We start from the raw sequence: 15,177 nt of genomic DNA, 5'->3' as shown, positions 1-15,177 counted from the left end.
GCAAGAGATAATAAAGGCAAATGGCCTGATAGGAGGCTGTAGTTCTCCTGGCCCCGAGACTCTCAGGCTTTAGGCCCTTTGTCCTAGTAACAGAAAGGGGTCCCTCTTATTGTTTTTGCCCCTTCCCCCATCCTCCTGTTCTTCATTAGCTCACTCTGTTACCCAGGAAGGCTTACTGAGCATTGCCGGTATCTCGTGTCTATAGAGAGGTAAGTGCCTGGACTGGAGAAGGCACCCAGGGCCCTGTGGTCTGAGGAGACAAAGTTCCAGGGAGCAGTATTCTCTCTCAGCATCTCTCTCCTGCTGTCATACAGACTCCCAGGTTTTCCCTGCAGCCCCCAGTTTTTCTACCTCCCTGTGTCTTTCTTCATTGTGGCTTTTTGCCTCCCACACACATGCTCAGGGCGCTTTCCATCCCTTTGCTTGCTGTCCTTTGCTTTCCTTGGCAGACAAGCAGCCCCACAGCCATCTCCCACTCTGGCGCACGAGCTCCTGACCTCTCCTCAACTTCAGCCTTTGACCCTGCAGGGCAGCATGGGAAGGCCCCACGCCCACGGAGCTCCCGCTGCAGTTCTGACTCATGCTTTCTGAAGCACCTGCTGGAGCCGCTGGACTCTTTAAAACCTTGTTGTCTCTTGGCTTCTAGGACCATTGCGTCCTTTCTAGCTATACCACATGTGTCTCCTCCAACTGCGACACGCTGACTGACTGTGGCCACAGTGAGCACGCTTTATTTATACACATGTTTCTGTATCACCCCCTGACCGCCCCCCTTAATTCCACATACCATTGAGTCTTGTACTGTCCTTGTGTCCTCCCTTCCTGAACAGGATAGTTTCCAAGTTCCTGTGCTTTCTCGTATCAGTTTGGAATAGAGTTGTCCTATGGCTCCAACTGGGGCCTGGGGAGGGTGCCCGGCTCTCTGGACCTTGCTGAATGCTGTATTCAAACAGCGACGGGCAGTTTGCACACTGAACCCTGTATGAGAATGCCTGGTGCCCCCTTGTCAAGTTCAGGTGAGGACCATCCTCCCCCCTGCTTTGTTTGGTTTTCCCGCCTGCTGCTTGAAGTCCCAGCCATGCTGGGGCACAGAGGGCTGGGATGGGAATGGGCCCAGCCTGCCTGAGAATAAGCACCACGCCTGTGTAGGCATCGGTTTTGGTTTTGTCATTCTTGTTGTTGTTTTATGACACTGAGGCTGGAACCCAGGACCTTTGCATATGACAGCACTTAGCTATAGCCTCAGCTCTTTCTCCAGTGTTATTTAAAACACCTCATTCAAATTGGAATAGTGAAATTTCATAGTAACATCTGTAACAATGTATGGCACTTTAAAAAATCACGATTCAGAGGTGGGTTGAAACAGGGTCTCCCTTTTTGGTTAAGGTTGGCCTGAAACTCACATTGTGACCAGGCTGGCCTTGAACTTTTAGCAACCCTCTTCCCTCACCTTGACAAGTACTGGGATTATAAATGTGAACCACAAGGCCCAGCTGAAATACGGGGCTTAACCTAACATTGACATTTGCACAGACTTTGTACCTTGGCTTTAGGGCTGCAGGTGACTCTGCCTGGAGGCTGAGTGCCGGCCAGTCATCCTGAGGCGATGCCTGTAGGACTAGAGTTGTGCTTCCTTTTGTCCTCTTGCCTTCAGTGTTGCCTCTTCCTGCATGTGATGGTTTGAATAAGAAAGGCTCCCATAGGTTCATACATTTGAATGCACAGTCACCAGGGAGTGGAACTGTTTGAAAGGATTAGAAGGATTAGGAAGTGTGGTGTTCTTGGAGAAAGTATGCCACTGGGAGTAGAATTTGAGGCTTTTAAAACCTCACGCTAGGCACAGTCTCTCTCTTTCTCGCTCTACCTGCAGTTCAGGCTGGAGCTCGCAACTACTTTTCCAGCACCATGCCTGCCTTGCTCCCCGCCATGACGATGGTGGACTAAGCCTCTGAAACTGTAAGCAAGCCCCCAGTTAAATGCTTTCTTTTATAAGAGTTGCCTTGGTCATGGTGTCTCTTCGCAGCAGTAGGGCAGGAACTAGGACACTATATCTTGCTGGTGATAATGGGTGTCTGTTGTTAACTGGGATACCTGGGTGCTAAATGCTTCTCATTAACCTTCGTGGCCTTGGTTGAAAGGGAGTGAGTGCATGGGTGCACACACGTGTTTGTGTGTGTAGATAATCACCCACCCAGATGCTCTGATGCTTCTTCCATTGGTGCTGGTTGTGCTGTGGGATTCAGAACAAGGCTCAACAGGGCAGAGGTCCTGGCTTGACTAATGTCTTCTAATTCCATACACCTATTGCTTATTCCCTCACCAGCTCTGACCCTTCTGGAGAGGAGCTGTGTGCTTAGCGTTGTGAACCGCACGTATCTAAACACAATAGATGTAAACTCCCTCTTCTATGCACAAACATCTAGGGAAGAGGTTCTCAACCTGTGGGTCACGATTCCATTGGTAAACCTCTGTCTCCAAAAATATCTGCTTTATAATTTATAACGGTAGCAAAACTACAGTTATGAAGTTGGAACGAAAATAATTTTGTGTTTGGGGGTCACCACAACATGAGGAGCTGTATTAAAGGGTCGCAGCATTAGGAAAGTTGAGAGCCACTGATTTAGGGAATCCCAAGGCTTCCTGTGAGAATGACCTTGACCCTTCTAGAAGCCCAGTTTATTGCCATTGTCCCAACCCCACAAGACTGATTCCCTTAATTCTGACTATGTGTTCTCAAGGCTCATTTTCCTAGCAAGCTCCAGTCTATATGCCAAAACACAGGGGTCAACATGCTGAGTAGGAGGCTTCCCAGATGGCAAACAGTTCCTGAAAGCAATCACAGTACATCACCAAGGACTTGTGTGTCTTCCTAGAAATGTGCAAATAAGCAAATGCAAGTGAATGCACCTGGGCCTTGCCTGCTCCTGTTGTGCTGGGTCCATGGACCCTGTGAAGTGAATTGCCCTTTTATTTTCCCAAATACCAGGCGATGCCAAACATTCCTGGGGATGTTTTTGCCTGGTATCCAGTCATAACACTTGCCAGCAATCAATGACTGGCTGGCTCTCGCAGACCCATCTGAAATTCTAGCCACCCCACCCCCACCCCTCTGTGCTCCGTCTTCATGGTGCTAAACATTTTTAAAACTAGTTAAAACAACACCGATAATACTGAAATGGTTTCTTTTTGTTATCAAGTCTAAAAATGTTACCTAATCTTGATTCTTTAAAAAAAAAAAAAAAAGAAAAAACACTCAAACCCCCAATTCTACATCCCCAAAATACTGCATCTTAATTTGGAGCAAAAGTAAAATACTTGTTTTGACTGTTTTTTGCTTCTATCCACACACAGCCAGCGTTCTAAACCTTGACATGTGCGTATGTGTTTTAGAAGAATTATATTCTCAAAAAATTATTTTGACGTGAACAGTATTTTGTTTAGTTCTTATCTTCCACAAGGAATGTTTTGGAGGCATGTTATATATATATAATTTTTTTTTAAAGGGAAAGCTTTGGGGTTGGGTTTAGGTAGAAAGGAGAATGATATATATGAACAACTAAAAGCCATTTGGCCAATTCTGGTGGCACATACTCCCAGCACTTGGGAGGCAGAAGCAGATGGGTCTCTGTGAGTTCAAGGCTGGCAGAGTCTACATAGCAAGGTCCAAGCCTGCTGGTCTGTGTAATGAGATCCTGTCTCAACGGGAAGAGAAGAGAAGAGAAGAGAAGAGAAGAGAAGAGAAGAGAAGAGAAGAGAAGAGAAGAGAAGAGAAGAGAAGAGAAGAGAAGAGAAGAGAAGAAGAGAAGAGAAAATACAGGAAAGAAAAATGTACTCTCAGTATCTTCATAGGACTGTTTTTTGAAGGTGTGTGTGTGTGTGTGTGCATTTACTATGGCTGTCTCTAGATGCCAGAATGGGGCAGCAGATCCCCTGGAGCTGGAGTTATAGACAGCTGTGAAGTGGGTGCTGGGAACTGAATCTGGTCCTCTGAAAGAGCAACAAATTTTCTTAACCCCCGAGGCAGTTCTTCAGACCCCAGATCTCTATCTTTTATTTTTTTTCCTGTTATTTTAGAAATTATAATATAATTACATTATTTCCCCTACTGTCATTTCCTCCTTCTAAACCCTCCTTGTTTTCTTGCAAATTCATGGCCTCTTTTTTCATTGATTGTTGTCATATACATTAATAAGCATGTAACATGCATGTAAAAGCACATACACTTTCAGGGAAGGATTGCACTTCCTGCAAATACTATGAGATTGCATAAAAACACAGTTCTCTGAAGGTTATGTACTGTAGCTGTAAATGAAGTGGAGAAGGCAATCCCTTGACTACCTTACACATTATAGCACTTGAAATAGTGCCTGTAAGAATAGCAAGTTTGGACCATCTAGATATCTTTTTTTTTTTTAAGCCCTTCTTTAAAGATATTAAAAGAGCTGGAGAGATGGCTCAGTGGCTAAGAGCTCTCCTGCTGTTGTAGAGAAGCCAGGCTTGGATTCCAGCACCCACATGGTAATTCCACTTCCAGAAGGTCTTCTTCTGGCCTCAGCGGACAACAGGCATGCACATGGTACACGCATATACATGTAAGTAAAAAAACACTGACATAAAGCACTGAAAGCTCTTCATAAGGCAGGTCGGACGGCCTTATGATGATACATAGTCCCATAACATCAGCATTCCAGAGGCCACGCGCAGGAGGATGGTGATTTCAGGCTAGCCTGGGCTACCTATCAAGCAACTCTCCTATTGCTCTGGTTTAAGTTCCTTTTTATCCTCAGGTAGCTTAGACCTTGGCCTGATGAATGTAATCAGAGTAGCCTAATGGTATCCTAGCCACTGCAACAGCGAGGTTTCCCAGATTCCCCCACCCATCAAGTCTGTCCAGCATCAGGACTTTAGAGAAGCTGTGGGGGTCTGTCTGGCTTAGCCCTGTTCTTGTATCAGGGCAGCTCTCAAACAAGGACCCAGAACCCCCAGATGTCGCTCAGGAGCCACACAGAAAGGACCTGTCAGAGCTGTGTCCCCCATACCTCAGGCACTCACCCCTTTCTGGTCATCTAGAACAGAGATTTGCAGAAAGCATCTTTGCCCCATCTTCGTCTTCTGCTAAGCTGTGTAGAGTTGCAGCCCCACCTCCACCCCCGACACCGGGTCCTGCCGTGTCCATTGTGCACATAGGTGAAGGTAGACTCAATGGGTTCTCCTTAGGAAGCAGGAAGCTCACTTCCTGAAGTGAGGGGCACTCACTTCAGAAAAGAAGGCTAGAAACTCTTTTTTAAATCTCTTCCTCCCCGGTTGAGTGTAACTTTCCAGTGTTTTCTAAAGTTTTCCTATTTACCACCTTAGCAAAGATGTGAAACCAACTTCAGGACAGCTTTGCCTAGATATTTGGCTTCCTGCAAGGAGGGCCATGCTCGGGGAGGAGGCAAGCCCCCCAGCCTCAGCAGGATGGCTCTCTAGCCTTAGCCGGCTCTTTTCAATGAACAAGTGTGTCTGTGCTTCCAGCTGCGGGACGTGTGTCACTCTGTACTTCTGCTCCTCAGGCAGGACACCAGCAGTTCACGGCACTTTTGCAACCGTGTCTTCCTCGTGGCCCACCCTTGCAGAGTGTACCCAGGCAGCCCCTTGAAAGAGCCACGATGCTGATATGTTTGTTGAGAGCTAGTCCGAACTAGCTGAAGCAAAGGACCCCATACCCGCTGGGGATCCTCTTAGGTCTTCCATCCTATCTTTGGTGACTGCCATCAACTTCTAGTGAAAGGGACTGACTTGTGCATTTGGAAGCCCTGGTGTGTCAGTGCCAGTGCCCGGGGCTGGCCAAGGACTTTACTCTCCTTGCCTGTGGGGCAGGGGTGACACCCAGACTTCTGTGTTCAGAGGTAGAGAAGCAGCATTGTGCTTTAAACTTGAAGGTGGACCCTTCAGTAAGGCTGTGATTTGGGCACAGAAGATCAAATGGGCTCAAGAATGGCAGCTCTGAACAGGGTTTATGGACCTTCATTTCAGCCACCTCACTGGGCCTGATCACTTCCATGTCTGTCTGTAACAGTGTCAGGCCTTGCCTTACAGGGTCATTGGAGGGATTATACTTGACCGTTTATGGAAAGCCTCAGAACGATGCCTGGCACCAAGCAAGCACTCGAGAGCATTCGTTGTCACTGTTGTTAGTGCTGGGGAAAAGAGTCCATAGAGGTGACATGCCTTACCTAAGGGCACCTCACTGGTCCACAGAAGACTTGGGACTGTACTCCATATCCAGTGTGTGTCACGGAAGCAGCGATTTCTCTTAGTGCCATTGCAACCAGGAGCTCAGGCCCGTGTGCCTCTAATAGAACATGGCATGTGGAATGATTTTGGTTTTGTTATGGCTGTGTGAGCACACTCAACATCTCTGCCTTCGTGTTCTACACCATGTTCTAGTTAAAACTGTAAGGAGTCTCTCTCTCTCTCTCTCTCTCTCTCTCTCTCTCTCTCTCTCTCGCCCTTCCTATGTAATTTAGTGCTTTCCTTTTGCAAAAGTATATTAGCACATTGTCACTTTTAGCCTTTCACCCACTGAGGCCTGGCATTTAATGTGTTATTAAACTCAATATTGTTTCCTATAAACAGCCTTAGAGGGATGAGAAATAGTTAGAGTGGCATTTTTGAATAGGCCCCTGTGGTACGTGAACCTAGCATTGCACAGAAGGGCTTGTTAGTTGTTTGGTCCCTGACCTCGGGTCAGGAGAGAGTAATGGGATGGAGATTTGGGGTGCCAGAGGGCCTTTGAAAGGTTTTTATGAGGGACAAGTAGGGTCACCCTTTGCGGCTACTGCTGCTGCTGCTGTCCCCTCCTTCCCTCTATTTCCTCTCCCTCTGCCCCTCCCTTTAAGTGATGTGGTGAATTTAGCAGCTGATTTTATTTTGCTCTTTCAGACGATTGGGAAAGAGCTCACACTGGCCAGCTTGAGCTGATTCGTAGACCTTCTTGGGATACACTTCTGTGGATGAGCCTCATCCTCTGTTCTTTCTTTTTAAGCCTTTGACTCATGATGTCTTTGGCTTTGGTCTTCTAGTTTTCGTTAGCATTCTGTTATGTGCTGAGTTGTGTGCTTGCTATCGTTTTTGGAACAAACTTGAAGAATCCCAAGCTAACGGTTGCCTGTTTTGCTGGTGCTCCCTGGCTGACGGAGGCTGCTATGCCTCTCTGTGCCTGGAGTTTAGCTTCCTTTCTTATGAGACAAGGAAACTGGCATCTGGAATACAGTTACATGGGAACAAGTATGGTTAAGAATTTGTCTCTACTGCCACAACCCAGGGATGGAAAAATATGGCAGGTATGGAAAAATACCGGAATCGATTATTTTTGCTTTAATTCTGATCTTGTGGACTTACATTCAAAAAAAAAAAAAAAAAAACATGTGTTAGACATTCGTCTGTGGTTACCGAATACTACAGCCGTTCATACTATAGTTCATCCAGAGGGTGTTTATGAGATGCCTACTGCATGGGCAGCACTGGTATGGACACAGTGAGAGAAAGCGGTTGTACAGAAATGTAACTGTGAGCAGGTGGCAGGGTGCAGATCAGACAGCTCTCCTGCGGGATGGCTGTGTCCATGCGATGAGCATTTATTACCCAGTCAGCTCTGTCCCCTCACCATCTGAGGCTGCGTGGAGAGGGTCGTCCAACCAAGTAGCTTCTACATTCTTCAGGAACTTAGATTTGGTGGTGTCAACCTCTACCTTGGTAGGGCTTTAAAAAAAAAAACAAAAAAAAAAAAAAAAAAAAAAAACTTGAGTACACCACTTGCTGTACATGCTTGATGACCTGAGTTTGCTCCCTGAAACCCACAGTATAAAAGTCGGGCTTGGTGGCTCATGTCTGGAGTTCTAGCACTCTTATGGGGAAACAGGAGAATCAGCTGTAAGCAAAATGCAGTAGCAACAGAAACAAGAGAGACTGAATCAGTGGTGGGAGGTAAGACCACCTCCGGAAGAGTTGTCCTTTGACTTCTTCATGTGTACCTGGGCACACACACACAAAAAAAATATCTTGGCTCCGATAGAACTGACTTTCAGGTTTCTTGAGATGTTTCTCTATCACTGATTGTAGACTTCATCTTTGTGAGTCTGCTTACTTTACTAGAGTTTACTTGTAACCTCCACTTTCTTACTTGTTCTCCTGCTCGCTCACAGGTGCGAAAGCTTGAGCACCTGCTCAGGTGAAAGAAGGCCGTGCTCTCCTTCCTGTTTCGTCTCTCGTACTGTAAGCAAATCAGCCTTTTTGTAATCTATTTAGGGCCATAGTTTTGCATTTTGTGATGTCTGTGGACATTTCATTCATTACAGTGGCCCCTAAGTATTTTGCTGAAGTCTATCTATGTTCCTAATCCCTAGAAGGAGGTGATGGACCTTAGGGAGAAACTTCAGTTGCCTGATTGGACATGAGCTACAGTAGTCCTGTTGACCATGAGTTCAGTGTTAATGAACCAACAGTATTAAAGACGTATTAACTAAGGTGCCTTTTAGAAGCATGTGTAAAGCAAAGTTGTATGTTGGTCTCTTAGTGAAACGTCGCTGTGGTTTGTAGCACCCCAACTCTGTACTTCTCTGGGGTACAGTGTTTCAATGTTTGGTGTTTGCAAGGTGCCGTAGAACTGCCATGAATGAAAATTGGCTCTGTGTGCAGGGCTATAGCAAAAATGTATGTAAGTCACATACTAAATGCCTACTTCCTGGTCTTTCTTTATCTGTCTTGTCTTGTTTGTTTGTTTTAAGGGTAATGGCTCCCAGACTTGGCTGGATGTTACAGCGTTCTGGGAGCTGGACTAAATGCTGATGAGCCAGTTCAACTGTAAGGGTCTGGTTTAGTTGCCTGGGGGTATGGCCTGGATATAGAAAAATTTCAAGTTCTTTCAGGGACTCAGTCACAGGCATGGTTGGACAGTGCTGCTCCACACATAGAATTACAATGCTTCTGAGAAATGGATGCTGGCCAACTGAAAGAGGCCCTCCAGGGCCTCACGCCAGTGAAGACCCACAGCTGCTCTGGGGACAGGAACCACGACAGAAGACTATGGCTGCTTGTGGCCTGACCAGCACATCCCCAGCACCACTCAGGAGAGGGTGGGCTTAGAGTTTTAGGAGCTGGAGGAGTCCTAAAAAGAAGGCCTGTGGTGGCAGAGGGCAGTTCCCACTAGAAACTGGGGACTCGTGGTTAAAGGAAGCGAGCTGTGTTTCTTTCATGTTATTCAGTGATCAGTACCTGAGCACTCGCATCACCTGAGTTAGCTGTTTGGGAGGCCATGCAATGAAGACTGAGGTGGTGGGATTCCTGCCTTCCTCTAGGTGATAGCCCACTGTGGAGAAATGATAGCATAACATCCTATGCTGGGGCCTCTGCTGCCCGTGGAGGAGTGACCTCTAGAAATAGTGACAGCCTTTCAGAGAGCTCAAGGTATAGGGGAAGTACAATGGTAAGAGAGACACGTACTAACAAGTTGTGTGGAGTAGAAGGGGAGGAGGAATCTATGAGGAGAGGCTTTGGGTTGGAGGCAAGCATGTTACTGTAAGGAAAATATAGACATTTGGGCTGGAAGAAGGTCAGGAATGTAGAAGAAGGTCTTATCATCATCATCATCATCATCATCATCATCATCATCCATCATCATTTATTACACTTTATTCAGTTTGTATCCCGACTGTAGCCCCCTTCCTTGTCTCCTCCCAATCCTACCTGCCCTCCCTCTTCTCTCCCAATCCTACCCTCCCTTCCTCTTCTCCCACTATGTCCCTCCCTTAGTCCACTGATAGTGGAGATTCTCCTCCCCTATTATCTGACCCTAGCCTATCATCTCTCATCAGGACTGGCTGTTTTGTCTTCCTCTGTGGCCTGGCAAGGCTGCACCCTCCAGGGGACAGTGATCAGAGAGCCTGCCACTGAGTTCATGTCAGAGACAGTTCCTGCTTCTGTTTCTAGGGAACCCACTTGGAGACTGAGCTGCCTATGGGCTATATCTGAGCAGGGGGTCTAGGAACTCTCCATGCATGGTCCTTGGTTGGAGGGAGTATCTATCTCTGCAGGACCCCTCGGCCCAGATTATTTTTGGCTCTGTTGGTCTCCTTGTGGAGCTCCTGTCCCCTCCAGGTCTTTCTATCTCTCCCCTCTTTCATAAAATTCCATGCACTCTACCCAAAGTTTGGCTATGAGTCTCAGCCTCTGCTTTGATACCTCGATCTTTAGAGTCTCTCAGAGGCTGTCTGTGATAGGCTTCTGTCCTGTTCCCTGTCTTCTCCTGCTTCTGATGGTGGAACAAGGTCTTAAAGACTAAAGGAATCCGTTTCAGGAATGGGAAGTGGAGAAGAGCACCTTCTGGTACCTAACCTCATTTTTTCTTCCCCTTCAAGTTTGATAGAGCATGTGCTAGGCATCAGCACAGATGTATGAAGACTCTCTGTACATAGCTGCCTGTAAGAAGTAAATGATGGCTCACTACAGAGTAGCAGCAAGCTCTTTTCTCTTTTAAAGGAGAGGGTTGAGTCCATACAATAGGCCGAGGGCAGTCACCTGTTGCTGGCATGTCCAGAGAAGGTGTCTTTCACTTGTTTCCCCTCTGATTTGGCCATGGCCAGACTTTTCCCTCCCTCTTCCATCCCACTCCCTGCACACAACTCTCTGACCTCCAAGTTTGGAAAGGAAACCCATAACTGCTGGTTGAGGAGGTGTCTTCAGAGCTTCTGGGGAAATGGCTTTTCTTCACCTGACTTTGTGCGCATGTCACGGAGTGCTTCTTGGTCCTGGCTGTATGTACATCTGTAGACTTTGAAACAATGACAATAGAGAGATCGGTACCACTCCAGACTGCAGTACACAGCCAAGGAACTGCACATATCCATGATTTTATAGACAAGGCATTTGGTTCAGGGTGTGAAATAAGTTCCCCAGTGGTTGCATAGCTAGCCGAGTCAGCATTTGAACCCAGACAGTCAATTTTAGCCTCGAACCTCCACATTTTGTCAGCTCACCCCTGGTTTAAACTGTCTCAGTACTGATTTGACTATTAGTAACCAGACAGGGAACACAGTCATCTCAAGATAGCTTTTACAAAACAGAACAAAAACCAGAATTATGGGTTTTATGAGGTCTTATTCCCTGTTTGATAGAAGGGAAGATGTGAAACTAACAGCTAGAAACTGTTTCTGAAGCTTGAGTTTGAATCTTCAGGGTTGCTGTCCAGTGTGCGAGCAACTCAAATGTCCAGGGAGTCTGGCTTCAGAGCCTTTAAAAGCTGTATGACCTTCCATAGAGCTGGGTGCCCAGAACTGAATCAATACGTGAACGAACGAACAAATCTTTCTGCCTGTCAATACAGTTTGCTTCAGTCCATCTGCCATGAAAACGAGTGTAGCCATTATTTGGGGCACAGGATTGCTTTGCTTTTTAGTGCAGGTACCGGGAGCGTGGATCAAAACTGGCATTAACTGTGGGGTAGGTAAAAACCCTGCATCCTGAAGTGGGAGTAGGAGATACAAATGGATGGCCCCAGGACAAGGAGCAGCCTCTGCTTGCTCCTTTTGATGTGGCCAAGAAAGTAAACAGGAACTTTTGTCCTTTGTTTTCCAGGTCACAGCCAAGACTGCCTTCCTATTTATTTTACCTCAGTATAACATTAGTGTGCCTACAGCAGGTAAGAAAAGCATTGCTCTTTATCTCTCCTGGCTATGTTAACCCTGAAGGACTTGAAAAACTTCCCTTTTGCTATATGTTTGTGACGTTTTAGATACCCCTCTCCCCTAATTGGGTGGCTGGGCAGTTCCAACAAAGGACCAGAAGAAAAGTACTGCACTATGGGGTGCTTCTGGCTCCTTCCTCCATCGTAGGTGCTGTTGATTTCTGTTAGGAACGGAACATAAGACCCAAGACCTTTGATCAAGAGCGTAGCCATCTTTGTAAGGTTTTCCATGAGGAAAGGGGGTTAGATGTCATGCTTTGATGGAGGGTGGAGACATGGTGGGAAGGGAGTTCTGTACTTTGACTAGGTCAAGGAGGTTAGGAGTACACTGTGTCTTCACCCGGAGACGTCTCGTGAGAGCCACTGACTGTAGTTGCTGCATTACAAGCTGTCCTACATCCAGGATTTTCAAGAACCTGCAGAAAGTCTAGCTGTCACGGTTGTAAGAACCATGTGGTCTTCACCAGTAACTTCCAGTCCAGCTATGGAGGTCCAACTCGAGAAGGGGGACCACACAGCAGCAGAGCAGGGGGAGAGTGGGCCTGTTCTGGAATGATAGCTGCTGCTTGTTTCCAAACAGATACCTGTTGAGAGGTTGCTATAAACCCAGAGTGGCTGCACAGTTGCCTTTATCATCCCTGTGATCAAATACGTAACAGAAACAACCTCAAGGACAAAAGGTTTATTTGGGCTCACAGTTTCAGAGGGTTCTCATTGTGACTACATGTTTCTGTGTACTTAAGCCATAATGGTGGCAGAAGCAAGTGGCAGAGGACAACTCTTCATCCTGTAGCATAAAGGAAGCAGAGAAAGGGTGAATACAGGAAGGAGGACTGGGCTAGGTACTTGCAAGGGTGCACACCCAGGAATCTATTTGTTCTAAGTTAGCCCCTGCTCTTTTTACCATTCCCCAGTGATATTATCACCTTTTGACTATATCATTTGAATAGGTCAGCATCCTCACGGTCGGATAACATGAGAGACATCCCAGAGTCATGATGCTCTAATCTCCAGGCATTTCTTAATCTATTCAAGTAGATAATCAAGTTAAATCATCACAGTCACTAAAATAGTTTTCTCTTGAGATAATTATTTTTATCCCAACAGAAACAGAAAATGTTTCCTCGTATGTATAAACACCTCACTTTTTAAATGTTGGCAGCTACTTCTGTGAATGCCACACAGGATAGACAACAGAAAGAAGTTCATACATTTCCAGGCCAGGTTCAGCTTTGGGGCCATGTTTCTGTAGCCTTGGGTTTCTGAGGTCTCAGCCTAGAAATCAACCATCACTCCATCTTAGCTATAATATACTAGGTGTCCCTTTGAGGAAGGAAGGAGGGGGTTTTGTTTGCCTGCCGAGTGTAGCACTCTTCTCATCGTTTGATAGTAGACTTTTATGTGAGGCTGTTTTATCTGGCTCTACCACATATACCTTACTGATATGGGCGGGGTGGTGATGGCAAGTATATGAGTCTGTGGCCCAGAGGAGGTACCGTATAGTTTGCCTGGCACATACCAGACACTGAGGGGAGTCCTTGCTTCTGGGTATGTAACACAGTTAGTTCCTTTTGTGGAGAGTCAGACAGAGAGATTGCAGTGAGAGAGGAGGAACATCCTCTGCTGTGGGAAGAGCGTTTTGAGAACCAGGAAATGCTATGGCCAAACATACGTGCTTCCAGTGCACGCTGGAGTGAACTTTGTTGCTCAGTGTCCTGTGGTCCAAGATAAGGCAGGCTTCTTTCACTCTTCTCACCTGTCAGTTGTGAGATGTCCATAGAACCTGTTGTTAGTTAGAACCTGTACGTACCAGGAACAGTTTAAAGTCTTCACTTTTTAAAAGGTGATTAAATAGCTGGTCATAGCAGTGTCTCCCAGTAGCTGGGAATGTTGCACCGCATCTAGCCCCAAATTTATTACGTCACCCACTTTTAAATGCATAGCATGATTGTATTAAGCACATTTACAGTGTGCTGCTTTCCACGTCAAGAACTGTTTTCATCTTGCAGAACTGAACTTTTAATCATTGCAGAACAACTCCTCGTAGCAACCACTGTTCTTTTTGTTCTTTTTCCTCTGTGAATTTGTTGCAGTAGTTACCTCATATGCATAGCAGTGTGTCTGTATTTAGATTATTGTGACAGCATCTCACACAATATTAAGCCAGGCTAGCCTTGAACTCAAGGCAGTCCTCTGGCTCAGCTTTCCAAGTGCTAAGAATACAGGTGAGTCACCACACTCAGTTTTAGAACCCATATTAGTTAAACTCTGGGTACAGGCTTAAAATTTAAATACATGGGGTTCCCCCCCCAAAAAAAAAACATGTATGCAAGCATTGTGTAATTCCTGGAGCATATGTATACAGTATAAACAAGAAGATAACGATCACATATGACCCCACCTCTCAGAAAAAAACAAAACCAAAACCAAAAAACTTTATTTAAAATATTTTTAGGTACTGATTCATAGCTTGCTATTTTGGTATTATAATGTGACGGATGCTTTTCATGTGAGAATAGTTGGTCTAGTCTAACATACTGGAAATCTTAAGAGTAAGTAACCCGCCCTTCCTTTCATTTCCCCTCTCTGCTCTCTTCCTTCTTTTTCTTCCTTCCACTGGAAGAAGCCTTTGAATGAAGCCAGCCTGGTTGGGAACATTTTATTTTTCTTCTTCCTTCTCTCCTGAAACTCATGTACAATTTAAGGCATTCCATTTACTCTATTGAGCTATAAGGTAATATCTTTTCTCAGGGTGACGAAATGTGAAATGAAAGAAAAATGGCTTCGTGATGATATCACACAACTGCCACACACACTTGGGATGCATTGCCTCTGTTTTTTCTTTCTTTTAATTAAAAAAAAAAATATGCGTATGGGTGTTTTGCCTGCTTTTGCATCTGTGTACCATGCATATGCAGTGTCCTTAGAAGACAGCATTGGATCCCCTGAAAGAGGAGTCAGACAGTTGTGAGATGCCATGTGCGGGCTGAGAATCTGACCCTGGGTCCTCTGGAAGATCACCTATGTTTTTAAATCCCTGAGCCAACTCTCCAGCCCTAATTATTATTTTTTTAATTTAGCATATAATGGCTTTCAATGGCGTTATCATACGTTTGTGTCATTATGCTTTGTTTTTACTCATCCTTCTCTCCAGGGATCTTCCCCCATGCCATGCCTTCCCTTTCTTGGTTTCTTCCCTCTCACCGCAGACTCCCTTTGCTTTCCTGGAACAGGTATTACATTGCTTTCTTCCTTCTTTCTACTTTTATAACCTCCACATGTGCACATGTGCAGACACACACACACACACACACACACACACACACACACACCCTATATAAATTTAAATAGAGATTCCTCACAGGAGGCAAAGCACACAGTATTTGTCTTTTTGAAACTGGCTTCTTTTATTTAACATAGTATCTGGCTCTGTCCAGTTTATTGTCAGTATCCTG

The 15,177-nt window shown here is 45.7% G+C and overlaps 1 protein-coding gene across 1 annotated transcript in view; it reads left to right on the top strand.

The window, feature by feature from the left end:
• Positions 1-15,177, top strand: part of Tram2 (translocation associated membrane protein 2) — a 76,780-nt gene that overhangs the window by 28,494 nt on the left and 33,109 nt on the right. The window contains exon 2 of the mRNA XM_021636469.2: positions 11,614-11,677. Coding sequence (XP_021492144.1) covers positions 11,614-11,677 — 64 coding nt within the window. The remainder of the gene's footprint in view (positions 1-11,613; positions 11,678-15,177) is intronic.

The sequence above is a fragment of the Meriones unguiculatus genome, chromosome 16, assembly GCF_030254825.1.
Source record: "Meriones unguiculatus strain TT.TT164.6M chromosome 16, Bangor_MerUng_6.1, whole genome shotgun sequence".
NCBI lineage: Eukaryota > Metazoa > Chordata > Mammalia > Rodentia > Muridae > Meriones > Meriones unguiculatus.
The sequence above is the reverse complement of the archived record's forward strand: the minus strand, read 5'-3'. Positions and strand labels throughout refer to the sequence as shown.